General features: G+C 39.1%; 1 protein-coding gene and 2 pseudogenes across 1 annotated transcript in view; 2 read left to right on the top strand and 1 right to left on the bottom strand.

Moving 5' to 3' along the window:
• KDM5A (lysine demethylase 5A) overlaps positions 1-11,962 on the top strand; it is a 101,277-nt gene extending 89,315 nt beyond the window's left edge. The window contains exons 27-28 of the mRNA XM_010345024.3: positions 130-540; positions 7,515-11,962. Coding sequence (XP_010343326.2) covers positions 130-540; positions 7,515-7,721 — 618 coding nt within the window. The 3' untranslated portion in view covers positions 7,722-11,962. The remainder of the gene's footprint in view (positions 1-129; positions 541-7,514) is intronic.
• Positions 11,963-24,681: 12,719 nt separating this feature from the next.
• LOC101034134 (ADP-ribosylation factor 1 pseudogene) lies at positions 24,682-25,854 on the top strand (annotated as a pseudogene).
• LOC101053553 (sodium/potassium-transporting ATPase subunit beta-3 pseudogene) lies at positions 25,759-26,431 on the bottom strand (annotated as a pseudogene).
• Between the last annotated feature and the right edge of the window lie 1,176 nt (positions 26,432-27,607).

Below are 27,607 nucleotides of genomic sequence, written 5' to 3'. Positions count from 1 at the left end.
CAGCCTCCGATAACCTCTGTTTGACTTTCTGTCTCTCTGAATGTGTATTCTAGGTGTCTCATAAAAGAGAGTAACACTGTTTTTTAACTGCCTTGCTTTAAAGTTGTCCCTAATTTTATATTTTTGAAGGATGACAGCATGGAAGAGAAACCACTGAAAGTGAAAGGAAAGGACTCTTCAGAGAAGAAACGGAAGCGGAAGCTAGAAAAGGTAGAGCAACTTTTTGGAGAAGGAAAACAGAAGTCCAAGGAGTTAAAGAAAATGGACAAACCTAAAAAGAAGAAATTAAAATTAAGTGCAGACAAATCAAAGGAGCTGAATAAACTGGCCAAGAAACTAGCAAAAGAAGAAGAGAGAAAGAAAAAGAAAGAGAAGGCTGCTGCAGCCAAAGTTGAACTTGTGAAAGAGAGCACTGAGAAGAAGAGAGAGAAAAAAGTGCTGGACATCCCCTCAAAGTATGACTGGTCAGGAGCAGAGGAGTCTGATGATGAGAATGCTGTATGTGCAGCACAAAACTGCCAAAGGCCCTGCAAGGACAAGGTGAGTTCCTACTGTTTATAGTCAAGTGTGAGGGGTCAAGGAACAACAGTTGTGGAGATACATGTTTGATACCAGTGTTAAGTATGTTTTTGATTCTAGGATTTGGACTTCCAACATAATATCTTTTGTATAATTTCTGTGAACTGTTTTCGAATAATGAGGCCCTTAGTGTGCCTAGTAGAAGTGTTGTATTTTAAAATCATATACTTAGTGAACATAATGAGACAGGAGCAGAGAGAAGCTATGTGCCAATCCCTGGCAAACAGTGCATTTCGTATGCAGTGGGCATAACAAGTTTCAGAATGGTCTTGTGCCTTTTCTGTAAGGTGACTAAGGGAACTAAATACCTTGTCAGTTAGCCACAGTGGCCTGAAAAAAATCCTGGGCCAGTATTTTAAGAGCTGCGGCAAATTGCATTAAGATTGTATTCCAAAGACTTGAAACTTTTGGTCCATATCTTACTCATGCTGAGACCTATGAGCACTCTCCTGAATGGAATATGATTTTCTTCACATCTTTTACAAGAAATAATTCAAACCTGTGAATAAATAAAGTAAATTTTATTTTAAAAATTTCAACCCTAAATTTTAAGTATAGTAATTCTGTGATGGCCGTTCTTTACATATAATGTTGACAGTATGAACTTCTGAGAAATAATCAGACTTTGTGAAAAATTCCAGTTGTTTAAATGGTTGGAGGCACCTGTTATGGTTCTTGTCAAGAATATTGATATATCTGTAGTTTTAATTTTATTATGCTTATTACACTACTTGATATTTAGAATTCAAATAGTGCCTCAGTTTGAAAATATAAACAGCAAATAAAACTGCATCACTATTCCCTATGGGTTATGCCCTGACTTATTTCTTCGGTGAAATACTTAAGCATTTCTAGAGCTTGAAGAGACCAAGAGGTCACCTTGTTCAGGCTGCTCATTTTACAAATGATGCAACAAGGACTCAGGGAAGATCAATTATGTGACCAAAGTTACGGAGCTAATAAGTAGCAAAACCGAAAGTAGAACCCTAGATCCCTGGCTCTCAGACCAGATTCTCTCCACTAACACTCTACCCCATTGATAATTGAGATGTAAGTACAGAAACACATTCCAGACTAAATTATACATATTTAAATAAATGAGATGTATTAGAGGTATTCTATTTATTTTTGGAAAATGAATACTGTGTATAGTAAAATATATATCCTGTAGTTTAATCTTCCAAGGCAGACAGCTATAAATATTTTAGTGTTTCCTTTCAAATTTTTTATGGGATTTGTTTTATGTGATGGTCAGACTGTTTATTGACTTGCATTTATTCATTTTATAAGTATTCTCCTATATTATAAACATTTTAAAGCATTTTAGTACATCATAATGTGAATATTATTTTTATATTTAATTTTGAATTCATTTTCATTTAATTTGTTTATTAAAGAGGCTGATGCAGAGTTAACTTTCTCTTTGGGTACCAAAGTGTTAGCAGTTCAGTATTGGCAGAACCTTCTCCCTTTCCTTTCTCCTTTAATTTTATGGTAGTTTCAAGACTAGCAGCAAGATAGGATGTTTCTTTTTTAAACTTTCCTGTCATTCTTTCTATAATGTTTATATTTATCATAAGCCTTTTATTTTTGTACTCTTTTTCTCCTTATCACTTAATCTTTCCTCCCTCTTCGCTCAGCGTTTAAATATGATTCAGTTCATCCATTATTCCTATTGTCTTCTTAGAGCAGCGTAAACATTATAGGCGTTTTTTTTTTTTCATTTGCTATGAAATTGTCAAAGTAACAGGTGCCCTGCTTAGTCAAAGAGTTATGATCATAAGATGAAACAATCTCTGTGAAAGCACTTGTTAACCAAAAATGCAACCTAAGTGCTAAGATGTGATCATTATTTTTGGAAGAACCATGAGATTTGCTCCTACTATACTATAGGTATTTTTAAAACAAAATCTAGAGTTATCATCTACATTTTGATGGAGCAAAAGGAGATTTGGCTGAGTGCTCAGAGAAAATGTCTATTTTGAACTGTTAAAATACATAAAGGTGAGCAATGTGTACCCTACCCTATGTTGTTAGTTTACCTAAAACAGTGTTATATTTCTTTTTTTTTTCTTTTTTTCTTTTTTTTTTTTTTTTTTTTACACTTTTGGACATCCATGCCAGTGCAACAGTGTTACCTTTCTATAATGTGTTTCGTTTTAAGCAGAAATTATTTCAGATTATAGATGTTTTCCTTGTTTTTGCTATTTTGCAGTTTTTATGGTTCTATATGTTTGTTCCTGACACTGATTTTACTAAATAAAAGTTATATTTCTATAAAAGCTTCTGTAAAGGATGTTAAAAGTTTCTCAGTGTTTAGTGTTAGTGTTAAGTTTTCTCTAAGAAAACTTAACTAATGTACAGCACACATTTATAGAACAAAATAAGAAAAGTATGCTTTTGCCAGGTGCAGTGACACATGCCTGTAGTCCCAGCTATTCAGAAGGTTCAAACAGGAGGATTGCTTGAGTCCAGAAGTTCAAGGCTGTAGTTAATGTGCTATGATTGTGCCTGTGTTTGCACCACTGCACTCCAGCCTGGGCTATGCAGGGAGACCCTGTCTCAAAAAGAAAAAGATTGGCAAGATAATGTTTAAAAAAAAAAGAAAGAAGAGAAAGAAAAAAAATTGATGCTTTCAAGAGCAGTTTGTTCTTTAAAATACCGTGCAGCAAAAAATAACTTCTAGGGTTCACTTGTTTTTAGGTGAATTCTCTCACCAGTAATTACTATTATTTCTCTAGCCAATAATTACGGTTACTTTCCCCCTAAAATGTGCAGATTGAGAAATACTCTTTTTTTTGGAGACAGGGTCTTATTCTGTTGCCCAGGCTGGAGTACAGTGGTGTGATCATAGCTCGCTGCATCCTTGATCTGCTGTGCTCCAGCAGCCCTCCTCCCTCAGCCTCCTGAATAGCTGGGACTACAGGTACATGCCACCATGCCCAGCTAATTTGAGCAATGTCTTTAAAAATTAAAAGAAGGATTAAAGGCGGCTAGTTAAATGTGCCTAGCCTCAATTTCAAGATGTTTTAGAAAAGGAAAGACAATATCAGAATAATGTAAAATATTTTGAAAAAATTCTTCCTCTGATTATTAAATTAATGTCAAGCTGAAAACAATAATGAACTATTTTTTAAAAATTAATTTTAAAGTTCAGAATCTCTTTCTCTTTGAACTCTTTATTCAGTCTTACTGGTACCACAGATAAAACAAGTTAACTGGAAAAAGACCAAATTATTTCAGGCTAGTAATTTAAGTAACATTTTTCTTCTGTATTAGAATAAATATTTAATAATTTTACTTATGAAAATAGTCTTCTTTTTCCCTTCACTTTTTTTACCCTCTTATTGTTGGCCTTTTTCTTAACCATTCTTACTTCTATAAGAAGTTTGGGGTGGTAAATTAAGAGACTGAATTTATGAACTCTCACTTTAACTATTTATTAACCACTCTGATTTTAAAGATTTTCATGGGGGTGTTGCCTCAGTCAAGGTATTTGCATTTTCAGTGGTTGTACTAGTTTATATCTCCTTTTAGCATAGATAATCAAAGGTTAAGTTACCTAAATGTGTATAACTAACACACACACACACGCACACACACATAACATGATTTTGAGCTAGAGTAACCAGCTGTCCCAGTTTCCCTGGCACTTTTCCAGTTTTAGCACTGAAATCCCCACATACTGAGAATTCTTTCATTCCTTGGCAAATTGGGAGGGTTGGTCACTGAATATCAAGGGCACCAAGAAAATATACACAAGGATTCTGAACTTATGCTGTAGTTCGCTAAGTGAATTATTTTCCTTTTTCAAATCTGCTTTTTGCAAGGAAATTTGGTGCAAAAGATATTAAATGCCAAAATAACAAAAACTCAGTTACTAAGCTAAGAACGTCACTAAATTACCAGATTTTCTTTTTTCCCAGTGCAGTACTGTTCTCTAAGAAATGAACAAAATATACTATACCAAGTATTTTTTTCTTAAGTGTAAATATGAAACCATACAGCAAAACATGAATAGTAAATTATTTTCTCTCTTTAATGTATTCCTCTTTAAAGCAGACATTTACCCCAGATCTGAACATAGTAACCTATTTGTACTGTAATGTAAAATCTTTTACCATTCCATATTTGAACAGCTCATAGCTGTGAAGTTTAAGAATTATTTTTTTTGATTCACTAAACATGTTCTATAATGTAAAATCTCTTATTCAGTATTTGAACAGCTCATAGCTGTGAAGTTTAAGAATTATTTTTTGGATTCACTAAACATGTCTCCTAGAAATAATGAAACGGGAGATGACAATTTATACAGTTATCCAAATTCTGTGTTCTTGAGTTTCCAGATACTACATAGTATGTTGCCCCTGTGTCAAAATCATCTTTGGAGTCAGTCGACATCCCAGACTTTATTTAGTTTGCTTTATAATCCTGTGGGCTTTTCACGCAAAAGTAGAACTCAAATTTGATTATTAGTAGATGAACATGATAAAAAGATATTGGTAAGAGAAGGACTATTTTTTGCTCATCATATTATCAGGCTAAATTGTTACATAACCTGTAGTCTGGGTTAGAATTTGTGTACCAGTAACTCAAGGAACGTTGTATACTCTTTTGAAATGGTAGAAGAGCTAGGCTTAGGAGGGGACTTTTAGTCAAAAATCACAAAAGGGAAAGTATTGTCTTATTTGCAAGAGAATTTTGGGAAATTGTAAGCCAATGAGTATAGTGCAAAAGTTAGATTTAAAGAGACATAGGACACTTTTTTTTTGTAGCAAATACTGATACACTGATAACTTTCTTATCCAATGGGTTAGCATGAATGGGTACTAGACTGGATTAAGAGGGTTGGAGGTAAGGGTAAAGGTGTCTGTTGGTTCAGGGGTACCATTGCAAACAGCATAGTATCTCAAACCTGGGCAGCACAGAGAACCACAGTTTATCCTTCCAGTTCTCTTTACCAGTCCCAGACAGCCAAAACACTCATTGTGAGTGCAGCTGCTCTACAGCTAGCATTTTATAAGTCTTCACCTGCTTGCAGTACTTTAATTTTTACATTTTGTGCAGATGCCACCATTATTTCCCTTTCTTGTAGTCTCTGATTAGTTTGCTACCATAGGAACAGTTTGATGAGGTTTATTTTTTATTATTTTTTTATTAATTGCACAGACTTCAGAAGCTAAATAAACAATTACAGAACAGACAGAAATCAGTTTAGGAAGGTATTAAGTTGCTCTGAATTTACCAGCAGTGATCAAATTTAAAATATATGAGAAAATCACTTGGGAGCTGAGTAAAAATGTAAACTTCTGGCTTGTACTCCCCAGATATTCTGAGTTCATAGGATGATGGGTTCCAGCTACATTTTTAACAAACATAATAGATGATTCTGATGCCAGTGGTCTATACACTTTGAAAAGTAGTGCTGCAGAGAGTTACAAAAAGGTGTAAAATGTTTTGTATAGTGTAGGATAATGAGTAGGGCCATGAGACCATGACTGGGAAGTGCCTCCGGCATCCTAGGCTGTGAACTAGTTGTTTTGCTGTATATTATTTCATTGGATCCTCTCGGTAATCTCGTAATTAATGTCATCTCCGTTTTTCAGATAAGGAAATTGAATCACTCAATGAGGCTAAATGACTTGCCTGAAATTATACATACTGGAACTCAGAACTTCTGAGTTGAGTAATCTTTATATTAAACAATATTGTCTCTTAAGAGCTAGAACTTTAGAATACGAACAATTAAAGTAAAATATTATTTTGATAAATTATTTTTCCCACCCCTTATAAACCTGTAACTACTGACATGACTACTGTGGTTTTGACAATTTTTTAATAGGACGTGGAAACTAATTTTGAAAACCACTCACTTTCTAGGAATGAAACTCATTTATCTAGCCAAAACCTCCTTCCTCTGTTCTTTCTCATAAGTTGTATTGAGGTACTTCTTTGATCCCTTTCTACTCCTTACTTTGATACCTGATAAAGCTCATGGTTTTAAGTGGCTTCTTATGCCAATGAAAAGATCAACCTTTGTATTGAGGTGAGGGAGAGTAGCTCTTTTCATCTTAAATGTTCTCATTTGCCATTACATTAGCTGTAAAAACTACCACAACCAGCCTTCAAATATAAAAGGCAAAAGTCACTTTATTGTTAACTCTAAGTCCAAGGCTTAAAGTCACCAAATTACAGTCCCTCCCTAGCCTCCTGTAACCATACTGTCATCAAAAGGGTCAGAGTTTGCTTGGCACCTGCCACTGACCTATCAGTTTTCCAGATTTTAATTTTAAACCCCAGAGTGATCTATTGACCTGTGTCTTTGACTGTTATAATTGGTTAATTTGTAAGATTTGACATCTGATATTTGCTAACTTTTTATAGGGAGTTGTATTTGTAACGGAAGAAGAGAAGAATAAAAAATATTAGTTTTAAAAGTGGCCTATGTGACTGCTTTTCTAAAAAGGTATTTAATGCTCTTAGTACTTTGGCTTATCTCTTTGAAATAAAGCTAATACACAGGATTGCCTTCACATTGTTGTACTCTTCCTTTCTTGATTGATAATTAATTGCATTGTCTTAGAGCCTAGAAATTGTTAATATTAGCTAAAACTACTTGGCTGCTCTATTAGAAGTACCCTTTTTGTCAAATTTTTCTCAAACATGTTTCTGCCTCGCAAGGAACCCCAGGTATTCATGAGGTAACAGAGTACCTGAGAGGCCTAATTTTATGGACACATTATGGTAAAATATAATTTTGGGGTATTAACTTCTCAGCTTCTTTCTTTAAAAAATAACCCCATAAGAAGTCATTGCCTATCTCTAGACATCCCAGTTATTTGCTATCATTTAAGCCAAGAAAGCTCTTTGGTTTGCTTTTATTCTAGGCTTAATGTTTATGTAACCTAAACATTCCCCAATCTTGTTTCCTACAGGTAGACTGGGTACAATGTGATGGTGGCTGTGATGAGTGGTTTCATCAAGTTTGTGTGGGTGTATCTCCAGAAATGGCTGAAAATGAAGATTACATCTGTATAAACTGTGCAAAGAAGCAGGGGCCAGATAGCCCAGGTCAAGCAACACCTCCTTCCTTCATAATGAGCTACAAACTACCAGTGGAGGATCTTAAAGAGACCAGTTAGCAGATGCTTGGTTAGTTTGGGACATGGGGGGAAATGGACCACATTGACACCTTAGTCATCAAGTAGAGTGGTTTATATCCACTTGAAATGTTGCTTCCAAAGATGAATGGCCTTCAGAGAAAGTCCTCTTAGTGCTGGCTTCCTCTTTGCATGGACTCTGTGGGTTACATTCTCTATCAACATATCTTTGCAGAGGGTGTCTTCTTTGGTACAGCAGCCAGTATTTCAACTCATGTCTCCTTTGAGTGTGGTTTATTGCATTAAGGCCAGATGCTTGATTGAGCTCTACAGTGGCTGGTTGGTATTAATACACTGGTGTGCTAACAGGGCATGTAGGATGTGGCTTATGTCCAGTTGATATTACTTAGAGGCTTACAACTTAGGAGCAGCACCACCTGAAGGTGCTCATTGCTTGGATCTCCTTCACTGGGATAGTTGGAGAGGGTTTTCCATTATTACCTGGTACTTAATGCCCTAAAGATACAACTAGGAGTAACAGGGCCAAAGTTATTTCTGTTAGACATCAAGGAATGATATCAGTCTATTGACCTCAGATATTTGTGCTTGTTTGTGCTAGAAGAATACCCCAAATAGGAGGAGAACCTCTTACCATCTGGGGCAGGTCACCTTATCTTTGTACGGATAAGGATGTCATCTAATTCAGAAATCTGATTAGATTGGATTCTGGGGGGAAGAACCTACTACAAGGCAAGGAGCCTTTTTGTGGCTTTGAAAAATCTTGCTGTCTTGGGTCTACATTTTAGGAAAAGAGCAGGTACATGGATCCAGGCTTCTGCCAAAAAAGAAACGACGCCGACGATGCTGAGTCATGCTATCTTACTGAGCTACAGCGATGCATGCTTTTTGGGGAGAACTTCATTCACAAGTATTCCAGACACCAGGCTTCAGGCATGGCCATGAGCAAGACCAGCAAATAACAGCTTTTTGCCTTGCAGCCCTGACCCCAATGTCTGCTGTTTCCAACACTGGCAATTTCTAACTATGGCCCACAGCAGATGCTGTTGAATAACACCATGGCTTCATCAGAGGATGGTGGTTGTAGTACCTCTGGGTGATGAAGTTGTTTTAGTAAATCCATTTTTAAAAAGAAAAAAAAAAAAAAAAAAAAAGGACTTGTTTTTACTTTTTTCTAAATGTCTCTGACTACTGACTGTTCTATAAATAGATTATTTTTCCTTTTTTAATATACATATATGAATATATAAATATATATATTTACTGTTACCAGCAGCATATGACAGAGTTTCAACATCAAAAATCCATTTGGGGGCTTGCTTTTTCTTTTTTGCTTAAAAAAAAAAAAAAGAAATCCCATTCCTTCCTTGTAGTAGAAGGAATTAGCACTCCCTCCTCCATCTCAGCCTGACCAGATCTTCCGTTTTGCTTTTGTTCAAATAGATAATTGTATTTCCTTTGTGTGTTGGGACTTGTCCTTGTCTGCTGGGAAACTTGGTCTCACTCTAGTCTGTGCTGGCTGTTTTTCTTTTGTGTGTGAATGTTTGAAACTATGGTGCTGTGTCCTCTTCCCTCCTGTTATGTTCTCTGTTCTTCTTAAGGTATTAGGTAAGCTGTATGTAAACTCTTATTAGAAGGGGACTAATTTTTTTAAAGGACAAAAAAAAAAAAAAAAAAAGACTAAAAATAGTGTTTTGTCTTTATTGTCTGGTATCTTTATTTTGGTTTAAAAATCTGTGGTTTGACTTAAATTGATCTGTTTAAGGGGGGATTGGGGTGGACCTAGCAACAGCTTATAGTCTCTTCCCTTTTTGCCCCAATCTCTTTTAAAGAACTGTCTTCTAGTAACTAGAAGTGAAATGTACTGTCCAGTTACAGTTTGAGTGGGTATGAGATTTAACTCAAAAGGCATCTTATGACAAAAAAAAAAAAAGCAGATGTTTTCTTATAAAATCCAATTCCTGTAATGTTTTCTCTGTGGTTCATACTACCTACTTTTTAGTCATTCTTTTCTTAATATTGTATAACGTTTGACTTGTTCAGAGGTTTGTTAGTATTACTGTGCATGCATCTTGAGGTCTCATCTCAAGTGTGTGTATGATCCAAGATTTCAGTGAATATTGCAAGGTAACTAATTCACCAATTTCGTAAGTTTTTATTTTGTCAAACTAAAGATTATCGATTAAGAATTTCATCTGGTTGATTTTATACAAGAAAGCACAATATTTTTTGCCTTTTGGTCTTCTTTGTAAAAGTCTTCAGATACTTGTGGGTTAAAAATTGAATGTAATTTTAAGTGATGGATGCCTGGAATACAATTTAAAATTTTTATTTTTCCTTCCAAGTCTTCCATTAAGTATTCCACCATCGGTGGAGAGTTAATGAGGGTGCTGAGAAAGTATGAATAACTTCCTGTTACTTTCTGACATTTCGAAACTTAAATACATCTTTTCATTGATACTGTGGGATTTTCTGTATTTACTTGAAAGTCATGGAGGATTTGGTCTGACTTGACAGGTTTAGACCAAGGCTGAGAAGAACAGAAGGGAGAAATTAATGGCAGAACAAAAAACACACAAATCTGTAGTTTTGGAATTAACTAAAAGAGATTCGTCTATTTAAAGAAATGTTGGTGTTCTAATATATAGCATTATTTTCACTTAGAGGAAATTACTTATTTACAACTTGCTCCCTTCTTCTGTATTGTAATATTTTGTATTAAGACGTGATTTAAAATGTATTTCTACCCTTCTTATCTCCTCTAAAGTGCAACTGGAGTTGCAATTCTTCACCGTTAGTATTTTAACTTCCATGTTTAATTATTTCAAAGGTGTTTCTCACTACTCTTCATTATAAATTATCTTGGCAAAGGTATACAGAAAGAAAAATGGAAAAATGGTAGGCCTTCGATATTCTTAAAGGCGAAGTCATTAGCCTTTAAGATCCCCACGTTTAGAAGTACAAGTATAGCACTAGTAGTTAGCTTTCTAGCTGGGGGAGAAGATAGGACATTTTCCTCCCACAGATGTTTATTTTGCTTCCTGATAGGTACTGCAACAAAGCCATGTTGACGTGTAGATGTGGGACTTCCTCACTAAGCTGCTGCACACGAGCTTTGCCTGCATGATTCAAATTACTGCATGTCATACTTTGAATAATTGAAAAGGCAAACATTAAACCTTTGATTGCCCACAGTGTACTTTAATAATAAAAAAAACATGGCAGCCAGGTACAGTGGAGTGCACCTGTAGTCAGGAGGCTGAAGTGGGAAGATCGCTGGAACCTGGGAGTTTGAGTCCATCCTGGGCAACAGCAAGTCAGTCTGTCTCTCTCTGTTTCTCTCTTTCTCTCTCTCTCTCTCTCTCTCTCTGTCTCTCTGTCTGTCTCCCTCCCTCCCTCTCCCTCTCTCTCTCTCTCTCTCTCTAAAAAAAAAAAAAAGGCTGACAGACTTGTAAGATTAGCATTATTTTACCTGTGCTTTACCACTGTTCTTCTCTACTATTGTCTTTAGCAGGTGTCCAAAAAAAATCTCTGTTCTTTTGTGTTTCTTCATTTTTGGATTCTGGGTGCAATTCAGTGCATGTAAAGAAACGCCTTGCTTGTCAGTATTTTAATTCTGTAGTACATTTGTGTGAATATCAGCCAGTGCTTACAGTAGGAGGATGAAGAGAAAAACTGAGAAAACCTCTCAAAGGATGGCATTAGCCACTTTTTAAGGGAGAAAGTGACAATTTGGAGTGGGATTTGAAAAGTGTAAACTGTGGAAAAATTGAGCCGTTGAAGTCCCACGTATAACCAGGTTCAATAAAGTGTCACATGTGAATTAGCTTCATATGTGTATAGAAGGTTGCTTTTACAGTTAAGTAGGTCCTTAAATACTCAATTTGAAATTCCTCCTTTTTTTTTTCTTTTCAATTAAAGCATATCATTACTTCTTTGGATATGAATGTGCCAGGTGGTATCTCATACTGTAGTATGAGAGAGAAAGAATGGATGTTAATGTATTTTTTGAATTTTCGTCTTCTCTTGGCCTGGATCATAGCCAGTCACCACTATGCAACAAATGATGTGCACTGGGCAAGGATATGATGGGTTATTAAAGCTGTATCTTTGCTTGTTCTTTCTTTTGCAGTACTCCAAGTGGTCTAAACAGCAATGTCTTGTAAACTTCAAGATTCCCCATTGATTATTCCCTTACATATTTACAATTTATCAGGGTAATTGGTGGTGCCTTCCAAAAAATATAACCTGATTTCTTGATCTTTGACCATGTTTTGTGTTTCTTTTGTTTTCTGAAAGCATATGAGATATGGTTAATTACATCTAAAAGATTTAAAACATTTTGTGTATGCTCAGGTTCCCCACCTAACCCCTACCCCTGTCATTTTCGTTGGTGGCAACTTTAAATGGTAACCAAGTAAAGGGACATTTTGATAATGAGTGTTGATAATCCTGAGGAAAACTAGTGAGTATATGGGAGCCACCTTTAACCTGTGCCAAAGCAGTTTCTAATTTCATTTGCTCTCTATAAAATAAAGAACTGAGCTGAAATAATTTGCTCAGTGGTATGATTAGCCTATTATCATTGCTGAGAATAGGGTTTTTGGAGTGTGAAGTGATTCCTGAAGATTTCACCTGGTCTGTTTCCAGCAAGAATCCTGTGATGACCAACACATTTCCTCACCTTTGGTTCTTGAGAAATTTATCTCTTTGCAACAAACCATTAATAGGGAAAACAAGGAAATGCTTTCGTTTTCTCTTTGGCTTCTTAAAGCTCGCAGACCCGAAGTTACTTCAGAGAAGCAAATGGCACCTTTTTCCCATTGCCAAAGATCCCAGCTTATGCAGGTATGAAGGACAGATCATTTCTGAAAATGTTAAGACTCTGCTTGCAGTGAACTTGGTCTCAAACAGTTTCATGAAATATGTAACTATGTATGTTAGGAGGAGGGTTGGTTGAAAGAGCAGGGGTGGTGGGGGAAATCTGATTATCTCTGGGGAAATCATTTTCTTGCCAACAAAAAGAGACACCTGAAGTTTCTTAAGGTGGCAAGTCCATTAAAAAAAAAAATGTGTAGGACCCTTCCAGTTTAAATCAAGTGTTCCTTGGGGGATCTTGACATTGTGGTTGATAACAATAAATGGAAGATTCAGAATACTTTCATTTAAAGTTTAACCATTAGTGGAATATGATGAAACATTTTACACATTATGAAAGTAGGGAACAATACAAAAGAATGCAATCAAATACTATATTATATGAATAAACTACAGTGATTGTGGAATTTGACTCTCTTCACCCCTTTTCACTTGTTTGTTCTTTAAAGTGTATTTCTACTCTACTTTGGTAGGAAGAAACACTTGATTTGATATTTCTATCTAGTAAAGTTCTGTGAAATTTCTTTATTAGGTGAAGCTTTTCCCTATCCTTATCACTGGAGCTAGGTTGTATCTTGTCAGTGGGGGAAAGAAAGGCACCACCAAGAAGTTTTAGAAATGGCTCAGTGGCCCCACCTGGTAAACCTTGTATTAAGGAACCCTTTTGAAGTTGTCAGGGACGTAGGATGAAATCAGAATGTTCTTTAGTTTTAAAAAAGATTTTCAAAAGCCCAGATGAGAACCCTAGAATTACATAATGTAAAGAACACTGGATTTAGGAATCAAATAATCTGCGTTTTAGCTCTCTGGTCCCTTATGTTGCGTAGCTATTACGGACCTTGGTTTCCTACCATATGCAGATTAGTCACAAAGAAACTTAAGTTATGGCCCCTTACCTCAACAGGGTAAGAACATAGATGACTTCTAAGGATGATTCTTCCTAAAAAGGTTATAGAATTTAAAGACAACACTAGAGGCTATGTAGTCCACATCCCCATTTAATGAGAGAAAAATTGATTTGGCACCCCTGAGGAGGCAACATACAGTGTACTATCTGTTAGAAAAATCTAAGTATTGGTCACCACCACATATTGGAGCTTACCTGTAGTCTTCCCTCTGGTAGGGTCTGAATTTTGCAGCATTTGTCAAGCATTTTGACTTAGGCATGTCTGCATTTCTATTCCATTCAGTGCCTAACTCCATGAAGGTTAAGGTGAGAGTGTCGGACACATTTTGACAAACATAGCCTACCTGTTCCTGTTCTGAATGGGTACCTGGCCCCAGTCATCTATGGGCTCCTTCCCTCTGCAAGTAATGCTGCTCTGTTGAGACCAGTAGGCCACCTGGGCACTGGCCGCTTTCTAGCCTAGCCCTACCATCCTCTCTAAGCGGGCTAAACTTCATTGAGACACAAAACAGCCTATCGCTCTTGTTCTCTTTGGAACCTTGAATAACAATTCAAACTCATCTCATCTTGGTCACTGCCCAGGACTTGTTTTGTCATAGAAACATCTCATTCCAGAGTTCAGTTGAAACGTTGAGAGACTGATTTGATTCACTTTGCTTCTCATCCCTGTAATGCATTGCTGCTGGCTGAAATAGAAGCCCATCCAGTCATCAGGCCTCTCCAATTGTTACCTGCTTTCCTCAATTCATTTTACCATTGCTGCTATCCTTGCCAGTTCTTTGCATTATAGAGATTTTCATTCCCTATTCCTTGGTAAATAACACTTTTCTGCTTTTTCATTAACTAGAAATTGACCCTCCCTCAGTCATACTTACCTTAGGACTATTTCAAGTGGAGAGTTCATTTTTTTTTTCCCACTTTACTGTGAGTAAATAGATGGATTACAGGGTCCGTTGCCCCTGTATTCTTGACTGCCATTGCTATACTATTGTTCTTCCACTTTGAGGCATCTGCTGTTCAGCTGCACCATCTGTCCTCACTGTCATCTCTGGTTACTCCTCTTCATTCATGGAGGGGACTTTGATGGTTGATGGGCATCTCTTTCCCCAGTGCTACCATCATTCTGGGCAATCTCATTGGTCATGGCTGGCCTTAACAATTTCAGGACCTCCATCTCCACTAGTCATTTTCACTCCATTTTGCAAACCAATTGTAAGGCCACACTTCAGACTCATCAGAAATTTATTTTCTGAAATATATGATGTACTGTGATTTTAATGTCTTGTCCTTTAATCTCTTCCTCTAAGTATACTTACTCTTTGACCTCAAGAAACCTCCTCCACTTCCTTAGCCACCCTTTTTTTTTTTTTTTTTTTTTTCCTATTTGTCAGTTTATTCTGGCTTTACCACTTCCCCATTTAGCATAGACGCTGTGACCTGTCACTCTGGCTCTGCAGAACCTTATCCCTGCATCAGTTTGACCATCTGACTTTTTTGCTTTCATGGGCTGCTGCATACTACTGAGTATATACCTTTGGTTGGTAGCACCACAGATTGACTCAAGTAGAGGCAGGCTCTTGCAGGTTAGCAGCCCTGGTGCTCCAGCAACCTCTTCCATTCTTAAACACTATTTCAGATTTTTATCTCTTGTCAAATACTTGGCCTGTCACCTCTGCTGCCTCAGCAGAGGCCAGACCTCCTAACGGGTAAATTGAAGCTAACAGGAGAGCTTCTAAGCTTTCTCCTTAGTTACCTGTATCATCCTTGTCTGTCCCAGAAGAGGTATCTGTCATCTGGTCAATACTATGAAAATATAGGTGAATGAGCGAATCAGTGAATCTTATCCATTGTAACTCCTTAGAGACCTTGTTCTATCAGCCCTTTATCTTCAGTATCTCCTCTTTCTTATTTAGCATATAGTTTCAAGCTCTGTACTGAATAGGAGAGCTTAACTCTGTCCTCTATATTTTCCCTTGAACCTGTGTCTCTTTCCTGTTCTCTTTTTCTACTTTGTAGCCAAGCCCCATCTTTTCTCTATATTTAGCTTTCACTCCTCAGCCAGTTGTAATCTGGATTCTACCCTTATTTCACTGAAAGTTCCCCTCCTGAAGTCAGTGAACTCCACATTGCTAGACCCAGTGGACACCTCATTTTTACTTGACTTCTCTTTAGTATTTGAAATTGTTGTCCACTTCATTTTAAAACCCCCTCCATTGGATTCTTGGCCACTACCTTTTCCTAATTTTTATTCTGTTTAGCTACTCTTCAATCAGCCTCCTTTTCTCTTTACCCTTTGAAATGGTATAATCCGGGCTTTTCTCTATATAACATGGATGTCCTAGTCCACTCCCAGTTACTTTCATTCAAATGATTCTCAGCTTAGTGTCACCTGCCCATGGTTTGTTTCTGAGCTCTTGTAATCAACTGTCTGTCAAACATTTCCACTTGTATTTTTTTTAAATCTATTAAATGTATTTCAGTAGGTTTTTGGGGAACAGGTGGTGTTTGGTTACACGGATGAGTTCTTTACTGCTGATTTCTGAGATTTTGGTGCACCCATTACCTAAGAAGTGCACACTGCATTGAATATGTAGTCTTTTATCTCTCACCTCTCTCCCACCCTTTCCCCCAAGTCACCAGAGTCCATTGTATCAGTCTTATTTTCATCACCATGGGCATACCCTGCTGGGTGTTAAATGTACTCTAGACCCTGTTGGCTGTTTATCTGGAGTTAGACGTCTGGAGACTTTTCAGATCCGAGGACTCTGGCCTTGCCCCCAAATTACTGGTTTCTCAGGGAGATGCTGGAGATGGTGGAGGTTCTCACTCTTTGGGTCCTCCTGTGACTCACTTTGATTGAGTTCCTTATTCGGCTGGTCACAGTGGCTGGATAGTGTGACCTGCTCCCTTAAGTTTTCTTGAAGTAGTGGTCTTTATTTGTAGAGGCTTTTGTTCTGGAACTCCCCCGGAGGGCTCCTTTTCTTTTCAAGGTTGTCTTGGGAACTTTGATACTGCTTTTTTGTAGAGGCTTTTTTTCTGCAGCTCCCCTGGAGGGGACTCCTTTTCCTTTAGAGATTTTCTTGGAAACCCTGATAGTGCTTTTAGGTTGAGACAGGGTCTTTTTCTTCCTTACCTCTTTGGTATTGGTGGGTGGTGGTTTGACAGCTGGGCTGGAGGCTCGTGGTTTCCTGGTTATTTTCGCCAGCATCTCTCAACAGTCTCAGTGGATTCTTAAGATGTCGGCTTAAATGCTACCTCTTCAGAGACTCCCATGTCCTCTCTCGCAATGGCCTGTTCTAGTCCATTAGGAGACTTTGCTGTATATGGCATATTTGTGTAAAAGTTCGATGAGAGCAGAGGTTTTGTTTCCTCTGTCTCTCCGTACACGGCAACTAGAACAATACTCTGCATAAACTTTCAACAGAACTTGAAGGAATGTTGTTTCATGCCTTTGTTCCTTCCTATACATTATTGCTCCCCTATTGTTCTCTGTGTTTGGAGTGCCATAACTTCACTAGCTTTTCTCCTTACTGCCTTCCAAATTCCTTTGAGAAGTCCGTGTTACTCCTCTACATGAAATCTGAATTAGGTGTCCTCTCATGGAGCTCTAGACACTGGTTCTCAAGAGTGACATTTCTGCATGGACAGCATCACCATCATCTGGGAATTCGTTAGAAATGCAAATTGTGAGATCCTACCCTAAACCTCCTGAATCAGAAACTCTGGGAGTGGGACCAGCAACTTACGTTGTTAACAAGTCCTGCAGGTCATTGTGATGCACGCCAAAGTTTGAGGACCACTAGAGCATAGTCACTATAGGATATATCTCCAGGATCTGACACAATGCCTAGAACAAGATTATCGTGAAGATCTTCCTGATAAAGACCTGAAATCCATCTTCCTGTAGCCTCATCAATCCTGGTTCTTTTGAGAAAATCTGAAGAACTAGTTCAGTTGCATCTCTTAGGCAACCTTACAACGTTTAAGGATAGTGATTATCTCTACTTCTCTACCTCTCATCCCCAATTCCTCTGATTTAATATATTTTTTTTTTTCTCATGTGCTATAATTTTGAATCCCTTCACCTTCCTCATTGGGTTTATCTGGACAATTTCAACTTTGTATCCATCTTAAATATATATTCAAAATATCCTTTTAGCTTTTAACCTACAATTCTGAAAGGTGCAACTGTGCATGCCTATAATCACCCCAGCAAGACAGAGTTCACATTGAACATGGTTAGAATTCCATTTTTACAGTCAGAGGTGTACAGTGGAAACCAAAGGTGTTCAAAAGCTTTGTAAATTGTCTATTTCAAAGAGTTTGGCCTTTGTAATGTAATTCTGTAAAATGGTTTCAGGTAACTGAATCGGTGGTCCCAGGCTTATACAAACCATACCTTGGCCAGGCAGAGTGGCTCACATCTGTAATCCTAGCACTTTGGGAGGCCGAGGTAGGGGGATTGCTTGACATCAGGAGTTCAAGACCTGCATGGCCAACGTGGTAAAGCCCTGTCTCTACTGAAAATACAAAAATTAGCCGGGCGTGGTGGCACAGGCATGTAATCCTAGCTACTCGGGAGGCTGAGGTACAAGAATTGCTTGAACCTGGGAGGCGGAGGTTGCAGTGAACCGAGATGGCACTCGGATCACTGCACTCCAGCCTGGAGACAGGAGGAGATTGCCTCAAAAACAAACCATACCTGCCACTCCCCATCCTAGACCAATCTAATTGCGAGTATCTCACAGGGAGCTGAAATATCAGTATTTTTTTTTTAACAGCTTGATGGAAGTATAATCTGTGTACCACAAAATCTACTTATTTTAATACATGGTTTTAGTAGGCTTACAGAATTGTACAACCCTTACCACATCATACAAACTTTAGAATGTTTCCATCACCCAAAAAGAAACTTCATGTCTATTCAGTCAGTCCCTGTTTCTGCTCCCAACCTTAAGTAACCATTAATCCGAATCTCTCTCGTTGCCTTTTCTAGACCTAAACATCAGGATTTTGTTTGTAAGCTCTCAGCAGATTTTTAATATGTAGCCAGAGTTGAGAACCATAGTTCTAAATGCATTATGAGAAATCATAATGATTTTTAAGAATTATGTATATTTTACATATTTTCATATTTATGGCTCCCATCCATACAGTGTATGGATCTATCACCAGTAAGACAAAGATCATTAATTTGATAATGGAACTTAATAGACCATTCTGTTATTTTCCTTTTAATACATTTTAGTGTCATATTCAAAATGGCCTACCATTCTCTCACCAAGTTATTTAAAAATATCTCCAGTCTGCTTTTCTTCCCCCTTTCGCTGGGAGATACCTCAGGAACATTCTCCCCGAGATGATGTCTTCAGTAATGCTTGCATATATTGGTGTTGATTCCTTCCTGGAGGCTACTTTCCTTACTCTTTCACATTGGTGTTTCCTCACTAGAGGTTTTGCTGTCTGATTCACTTCTCTGCCAAATAAATGTTACTTTTGCTTCGTAGGTACACAAACATTTCTAAAACTTTTTTTTGAAACTATATTTCTTTTTTCTTTAAAAAAGCAAATAGTGCATGCACAGTTGTTTTTATTAAAAAAAAAAGAAATAATGAAAAAGTAATCTATCCCAAAATGACCAGTTAAGATTTACTTTCAGGCAACTCTGCATATTCCTGTATGCATATATACGACTGTGTACACCTCTGCGTAAATGAGAGCACACTCCATGTACTGCTTTGTAACTTGCTTCTTTCACTTAATAATGAGAACATTTGTACATGACCATAGATATAGATTTGTATTGTTTTTAATGGCTGTATAGTTTTGCATTATACTGAAACTTGATGTTAAAGAGCTATGTATATTGAGGACATTATTTCTTTGCCTTGTGTTGCAAATTTTTGACCACATTGTTATTAGTCTTTTAACCTTATTTATAGGTTTTTTTTTATTATAAAAGTTAAGTTTTATGATGTAAACTTAATATCTTTATTTTATAATTCCTGGTTTTCCTGATGTGCTTAGAATGACCTTCCCCATTACAAGATAATAAAAATACCTCCATGATTTTGCTTAAAACTTTCATAGTCTTATTCTTTATGTTATTAACTTTGTTACATTTTGAATTGATTGGTGTGAGGAATGCCAAATTTCTTTATTTCTCTGTTGACTACATTTCTTAAGTTTCTTAAATGCTTTGCATTTCTATGCATATGTACATATAGTCATTCCAAAACCTCTAATAGCAAACACAACTTTACAAATGTGTGTATTTACTGTATTTGTTATTTACTGCTGCGTCTAACAGTATTACCACAGACTTAGCAGCTTAAAGCAACACACATTTATTGTCTCACAATTGCTATGTCAGGAGTCAGGGCACAACTTTGCTGGTGCCCTGCTTCAGGGTCTCACAAGGCTGTAATCATGGTGGTGTTTAAGGCTGTGTCATATCTGAAGTTTGAGGAAGAATCTGCTTCTGAGCTCATGTGGTTGTTGGCAGCCTTTAGTTCCTTTTGGGTTGTCAGACTGAAGGCCTTAAGTTTTGTGTTTGGCCACTGGCCAGAGGCCAGCTTCAGTTTCTTGGCCCCTGTGCTTTCCCAGCGTGGCTACTCGCCTCCTCAAAGCTAGCAAGACCAGGTTACAGTCCTGTGTAATGTAAACGTGTATGTATAATCACATCCATCCTGCCACCATTGCCCTATGCTATTGGTGAGAAGCAAGTCCCAGCTGCTGCCCATGCTGAGAGACAATCACAGAAGGATGTGAACACCAGGGGGCAGGGATTATGGGAGGCCACCTCTGAGTCTGCTATACTCACACAGAATTTGCTGCATTATACACAGACTGAAGTGCCTGAGAGCGGAAGCTAACTTTTGCAGGCTTAATATAGCCTGGTGCAAAAGTAATTGCGGTCAATGGCAAAGACTGCAGTTACTTCTGCACCAACCCATAAAATTCACCCTATCCATACTTTCCTATTCAAGTTAGATGGAAAAAGGTAAGTGTAATGTCTTTGTTTTTTAATGTTCATGAGAAGAAAAGCAGTAACTTTTTATACTTGGGCCAACATTTAAAAGACTGCTGCAGTTTGAAGTATTTATAACTGCCCTTTAGCCAATATCCTGTATTCAGTAGAACAAATGTACTTCTTAGGAAAATAGAAATCTTCAAATTTTGTCAACTGTGTTCCTTAACTCTACTGATTCTCCTCTGAACAGCCTCCAAATTGTTCATATCCCTTTTAATATCTATACAAAGCATGCTTTTAGCCTTCAAAAATTCTGTCTGAAGGAATCAGATCTTGAATTTCAAAATTTAGAGTATTCACAGTATGTATGGTTAAGTATATTTAGTTTCCTCTCCATACATTTTTTTTCTCTTCTCCAGTCTGTGCTTTCAGAAGCTGTCAGCAAAAATTCGTGTAATTTCTCTTCAGAAATGGAAATGTAAGGATTTCCTCATCACTGAAAATTGTCCTTGCCTGTGCATCACAAGAATTTTTATTTTGTTCCTAGGTATGGATACATTGGGGGTTTTGTAAATTGGTAGCATGTGTAGTATGAAAACGTACGAGGCAAGAGAAGAAACTGAAAGCAGAATTCAGAGTTTTAAAGTATCTCATCACAAGTTTGTCAGTAGTAAACAGTGATTTCTTTCCTAGCTAATGGGATTGCCATGCTGCTACTGACAGGTGACTCCTCAGACTCATTTACAACTCAGCAGGGGCATGGGTGTGTGCTGGCTTTGTGTGTTTTGCAGTTCTTGTCTGGAAAATATTTAACATTCTAACTGCTGTAGGTTCTGTGGATTAATACATATGCATCCTAAGACATGTCTTAGAATTACATGGCTCCGAGATTCTCAGGTATCCTATTGTCAACTTTTCTATGCTTCTGTTACCACTAGGATAGTATCTAAACATTTCTTTCTTTCTTTTTTTTTTTTTTTTTTTTGAGACAGAGTTTCACTCTTTCACCCAGGCTGGAGTGCAATGGCGCGATCTCAGGTCACTGCAACCTGGGTTCAAGCAATTCTCCTGTCTCAGCCTCCTGAGTAGCTAGGATTACAGGCTCCTGCCACCATGCCTGGCTAATTTTTGTATTTTTGGTAGAGATCGGGTTTCGCCATGTTGGCCAGGCTGGTCTCAAACTCCTGACTTCAGGTGATCCACCCGCCTCGGCCTCCCAATGTGTTAGGATTACAGGCATGAGCCACTGCACCTGGCCATATCTAAACATTTCTAAAAAAGAGTCTGGGCACGGTGGCTCATGCATATAATCCAAGCACTTTGGGAGGCTGAGGCAGGCGGATTACCTGAGGTCAGGGGTTCAAGACAAGCCTGGTCAACAGGTTGAAACCCCGTCTCTACTAAAAGTACAGAAAATAGCCTGGCATAGTGGCAGGTGCCTGTAATCCAAACTACTTGGGAGGCTGAGGCAGGAGAATTGCTTGAACCTGGGAGGCAGAGGTTGCAGTGAGCCAAGATTGTGCCACTGCACTCCAGCCTGGGCGACAGAGCGAGACTCCATCTCAAAAACAAACAGAAAACATTTCTAAAAGATGGCTAATGCCTTGATGGAAAATGTATTTTGGAAATATTATGTATAAATTGCCTAGTTCTATCCTGGTTTTTCTAATATTACAAATTAAGTTACCATTATACGATAAATAATTTGTGTACTGAGCAAAGATTTTTCTCATTTGTCAGATGGTTGTAGCTATGTGGGAGGTATTAAAGCTATAGGAGATGGCAAGTGGACAGACCAGAGAGAAAAAGAAATGGTGTGCTGAGCTCACCTGAAAGCCCCAGCTCCCAAGCTATTTCTTCGCTAAACTGTGTTTTTCCAAAGTTGTATCTGCACCCTCTCTGATTTGCAGAGAGGGGACAAAAGAGGGAAATTTTGTACATATAAAATCTAAAGAAGAGAGATCTGATAACTAAGGTCAAGATATAGGGAAGGAATAGTGGACAAAAAATAGTGTTAGAATATTTTGATGGGTAAATACGAGAGGTTATAGAAGAAGTTGAATTCTGATATTCAAGCCTACCTAACAGAAATTGAAATATACAGCAATCCCCCTTTTTCCCAACTTTTCAAGTCACTCCTCTCCAAGTGAACAACAGCACTGCTTGTTTGGCTACAGAAAGCAGCTGAGGCTCAATCCCAAAGCAGCAACAGGCTCCAGTCCAAAGTGCAAACCAAAAGAAGCAGCAGGAGGGGTAGAACAGAGTCATTACCACAGAGTACAGAATAAAGTGACCTATGACAACCAGCATGGAAAGGCATGCTACAAGGCTAAAGCGAGACTCAGGAAGGCCTGTTGTGAGGGAGAGTGAAAATCCACAGACTGGTGAGGAGAAGAGTACCCTGGGCACAGAGTAAGTGGGAAGACAGAATAGTGAGTGACCCACGTCCACATGGCTCAAGGCAAAGCCATACTCTAGAGTTTCTTTAAAGAAGCAGCATAGGTTCCCAGAGCAGAAACTGGCAAGGATTCCTCTTGAATTCATGTTTGAAAAATATCCTCAGACTGAAATTACTCAACAAGAAAGTGGTGGTTCTGTTAACATGAAAAGCTCATTTCGGGGGCGGATCTAGATTTTTTAGGTCTTGAAGCTTAGACAATTTGCGGAGGGTCCTCTTTATGGAAAATGGCACAAAAATTAAGAACTCAAAACTAGGTACAAGGGACTAGAAGGCACCCATGCAAGGGAGGGGCCTTGAAGCTTGTATTATCTGCAAGGTAAATCTGCTTGAGTGGAGCAGAAGCATCCGGGGCAGACAGACATCCAAATCCTGACTGTGTCACTTCATAGCTTTGACATCTTGGGCAATTTAGCTTTCTTTGCTGTGAAGCTCAATTTCTTACCTATAAAATAGGGATAATGCCAGTCTTTCTGGCTTGTCAGTAAAGACTAAATGAGAGAATGTATGTGAAGGTGCCTTGTACGTGCCATGACTGCTATTACGGATGACTTTATGGGGTGCTAAGTTTTGGTAGGTATGATTGTTGATGAAAAGTGAGTATCTATTATTCTGTCATTATTGTTTGGAGCTCTGATTCCTGGAGATTTAGGAAATGTTTCAAGTGTCTGCTGTGTGAGCTGAGTGCTCCTAGGCTTTTGTCTGTATTCAGGAGATGGTAGATGGCCCTGTACCGTCTTCAGGAAGCTTACAGACTAGTGGTGGTAGGTCTGGGCTATAATCATTGGCTGGCGGAACTCTTGGAATAACTAGAGTTGCTGGGGGAAAGAACTGAGGCCAGAGCAGTTAGAAGGGGGATGATCAGACCAGCAATCTCTTTCTTTCCAAGCCTGAGATCAGCTGCAGAAGACTCAGAACTGAAGTGAAACCCAGGGATGACCCAGTCTTACTGTCTTGTTTTATGCATAAAAACGAGTCCTAGAAAGGCAAAATGGATAACCCAAGATTATGTGGCTGTTTCGGGTCATAACCTGGACTAGAATGTTGGAGTTCTGCTTCCCAGGTTATACATTTTTTTCATCACGGTTTGCTCTCAACTCATTCTCCATTTATGCCCTTTCTTCAGATTTCCTTCTCCACTGTCCACCTAGCAGAACTCTATGGAAGGCCACCCTGTCCAACAGTCAGGCTGCAGGACCTTCTTTAGGCTTCTGCCTCTTGGTCTGACATGCAGATAGAGCTCTCTCCGTTGCTGAGTTTCTCCGTTGGTGGAAACCAAGGGTTCAGTTGACACTGCAGAGCTGTGTAGGCAAGCAGCACTAGCAGCCAGCAGGCAGGCAGCACAGACGGGCCATGAGGGAGCTTTGGTCACCAGAACTTGACAGGGATGTTCAGAACCTGGAGAGCTTCCAGAGGAGAGCAGTGAAAACAGTGAGTGGGAGTGAGAAGGAAGAACTCTCAGGAAAGATAAAAAGGGTTTCAGATTATTTATCTTGGAGAAGAGAAAGCTGAGGGTGGCTTTGAAAAGGAGTTTCAGATATACCAGCAGCTGTAGTGTATCTTCCCTGAGGATAGACTAAGAAATTAGCTAACAGCAGCAATTAGGCTACAGAGGTTTTCAAACTTAGCTGCCTATTAGAGACATCCAGAGAGCTTTTTAAAAAATACCAGTGTTCAAGCTTCACCTCAGAACAATTAAATCAGAATCTTCTCTTTAAGAGTGGGCGTTAAACATCGGTAATTTCCTTAATGTTTCCCAGGGTAGCCGACATGGAGAACCATAGGATTAAGGGCCAAGATAAAAGCTCACTAATTGGCCTCCGTCAGAGCTGCCATCTTGTGGGAGGGAAACCAAGGACTGGCTTGGAGCAGCAGCCGCTGAGGTGTCCCTGGTCAGTGTCCTTCCACCTGCCCACAAGCATGGGGAACATCTTAGCCAACCTCTTCAAGGGCCTTTTTGGCAAAAAGGAAATGCACATCCTCATGGCGGGCCTGGCTGCTGCGGGGAAGACCACGGTCCTGTAGGAGCTAAAGCTGGGCGAGATCGTGACCACCACTCCCACCATAGGCTTCAATGTGGAAACCGTGTAGTACAAGAACATCAGCTTCCCTGTGTGGGACGTGGGCGGCCGGGACAAGATCCGGCCTCTGTGGCGCCACTACTTCCAGAACACACAAAGCCTGATCTGCGTGGTGGACCGCAATGACAGAGAGCACGGGAACAAGGCGCGTAAGGAGCTCATGAGGATGCTGGCTGAGGACGAGCTCCGGGATGCTGTCCTCCTGGTGTTCCCCAACAAGCAGGACCTCCCCAACGCCATGAATGCGGCCGGGATCACAGACAAGCTGGGGCTGCACTCCCTACGCCACAGGAACTGGTACATTCAGGCCACCTGCGCCATCAGCGGCGACGGGCTCTATGAAGGACTGGACTGGTTGTCCTATCAACTCCGACGCCAGAAGTGAATGTGACCCCCCTCCCTCTCTCTCCTCTCACCCTCTGCTTTACTCTCATGTGGCAAACGTGCGGCTCGTGGTGTGAGTGCCAGAAGCTGCCTCCGTGGTTTGGTCACCGTGTGCATCGCACCATGCTGTAAATGTGGCAGACCCAGCCTGCGGCCAGGCTTTTTATTTATTGTAAATAGTTTTTGTTTCCAACGAGGCAGTTTCTGGTACTTCTATGCAATATTACTCAGCTTTTTTTTTTTTTTTTTTTTTTTTTTTTTTTTTATGTGAACAATGCTATTTAATGTCTGCTTTATCTACTGAAATACGGAAATACCTAGGTACATGATTTAAATGTGCACAAGACTTGGGCTTTTTTCTTCTAGACTCTGTACATCATTCAGCACACATGCAGTTTTTCCCCATGATATGAGAAATATTTTAAGTCTATAATTCCATTATGAGGATGTTGTTATATTTGTTTGATCTTCGTTCTTGAAAACACAATCAATCCTTGGCACTCCTTCAGGCTTTAATCCAATTATTCTGTTAATTTTCACAAGAATACAAGGTTTTCCTTTAGAGTAGCCAAAATCAGGATCACTTATACCACTGCCTGCTTGAAGTAACTAAAGAGGAAACTGACATGCAACATAAACTGGACCCTTCTGTTTAAAAAGTGCTCGGTCAGGATGGGTTGTGAGGTTCTTCTTTTCTTCTAAAGTATATGGTTTTAGAAACTTCTTAAGGTCTGCAATGTACCCTGCATAGGAAGTTGGGTCAGACACACTGAATGTATATTGCAATGCAGTCACTGGTTTTGGAAAAACCGTAAGTCCTGGGCTAGGAATCTGGTCACAATATTTTGAAACCTCATCGTTGAGAGTCTGAAGCATAACCCACATCGTGAGTGAGAAGAGTACGGCCAGGAACCCATAAAAAACTAGGTAGAAGAGCAAGATCAAACCCCAGCTCTTGGCGGTGCGCCCCAGGAACTCTCCCGTGGTCGGGTTGTAGATGAAGAGCTTCCACTCGGCCAGGCACTGGTTGAGGGACTTCTCGTTCTTCGTCATGGTGTGGGCGAGGACGGCTAGGGGAGGGTGGGACAGCTGAGAACACCTCTTCGTTAAGGGAGTACTCAAGCCGACTGCCAAGAAAATTATGTTTAATCCCACGGGCCAGCAATAGCCAAAATACACAGTACTAGAGTTGTGCATTTTAGTGTTTTTCTTGTCTCCCCCCACACTACAATTAAAAGTAGAGCATGGTAGCTATAAATAAATAATGGACTTTAGAATTCTACAAATCTGAGTTCAAATCCTGGGTCTACCATTTACTAGTTATGTGGCCTAGCAAGTGATTTAATTATCTCTAAGCCTTTGTTTTCCTATCTTCAAAATGGTTATGTCCGTAATTCTTGAGTCATAGATTTGTTCTGAGGATAAAGTGAGAAGGTGCCTGTATAGCACTTAGCACCATGCCTGGCACGTTTGAAATGCACAACAAACGTTAGTAATGGTAACGATTGATGTTATTAATATTCTTTGTCGTAAGTCTCATTTCTTTCAGATCTTGGATCTGGCATGGTGGCTCATGTCTATAATGCCAGTGCTTTGGGAGGCTGAGGCAGAAGGATTGCTTGAGGCTCGGAGTTTAAGGCCAGCCTGGACAACATAGCAAGACTCCATCTCTATAAAACGTTAAAAAATAATTAGCTAGGCATGGTGGTCATGAAAGAGATAGTTAAACCCCTTGCTAGTCCCAAACCTATAGTCCCAGCTACTGGGGAGACTGAGTTTTGCAGATCTTTGAGCCTGGGTGGTTGAGGCTTCAGTGAGCTATGATTGTACCACTGCACTCCAGCTTGGGCGATAGAGTGAGGTGCTCATCTGGAAGAAAGAAAAGGAAGGGAAGGGGAATGGAGGGAAAAAAGGGAGCGAGGAAGGGAAGGAAGGAAAGAAAGAGACAGAAGGGAAGGGAGGAAGAAAGAAGGGAAGGGAGGAAGAAAACAAATGGGAGCTTACAGAATTGAGGTGAGTTATCCCATCTGGGAGCAAACAGAAAAGTCTTCAAAGTTTTCAGTGACACCTCTGGTTCCTGCATGTAACATCCCAGAGCTTTTCACAGCAGGGTCAAGTACTTGGGCTGTAATAGAGTGTAAACAAAAGTCTTAAAAAGAAAAAACCAGAAACTAAAAAACTTGATTTTACGCTAATTTTAGACTTACAGAAAAATCGCAAAAATAGCAC

This window comes from Saimiri boliviensis, chromosome 7 (assembly GCF_048565385.1).
Source record: "Saimiri boliviensis isolate mSaiBol1 chromosome 7, mSaiBol1.pri, whole genome shotgun sequence".
In the NCBI taxonomy this organism is placed as follows: Eukaryota; Metazoa; Chordata; class Mammalia; order Primates; family Cebidae; genus Saimiri; species Saimiri boliviensis.
The sequence above is the reverse complement of the archived record's forward strand: the minus strand, read 5'-3'. Positions and strand labels throughout refer to the sequence as shown.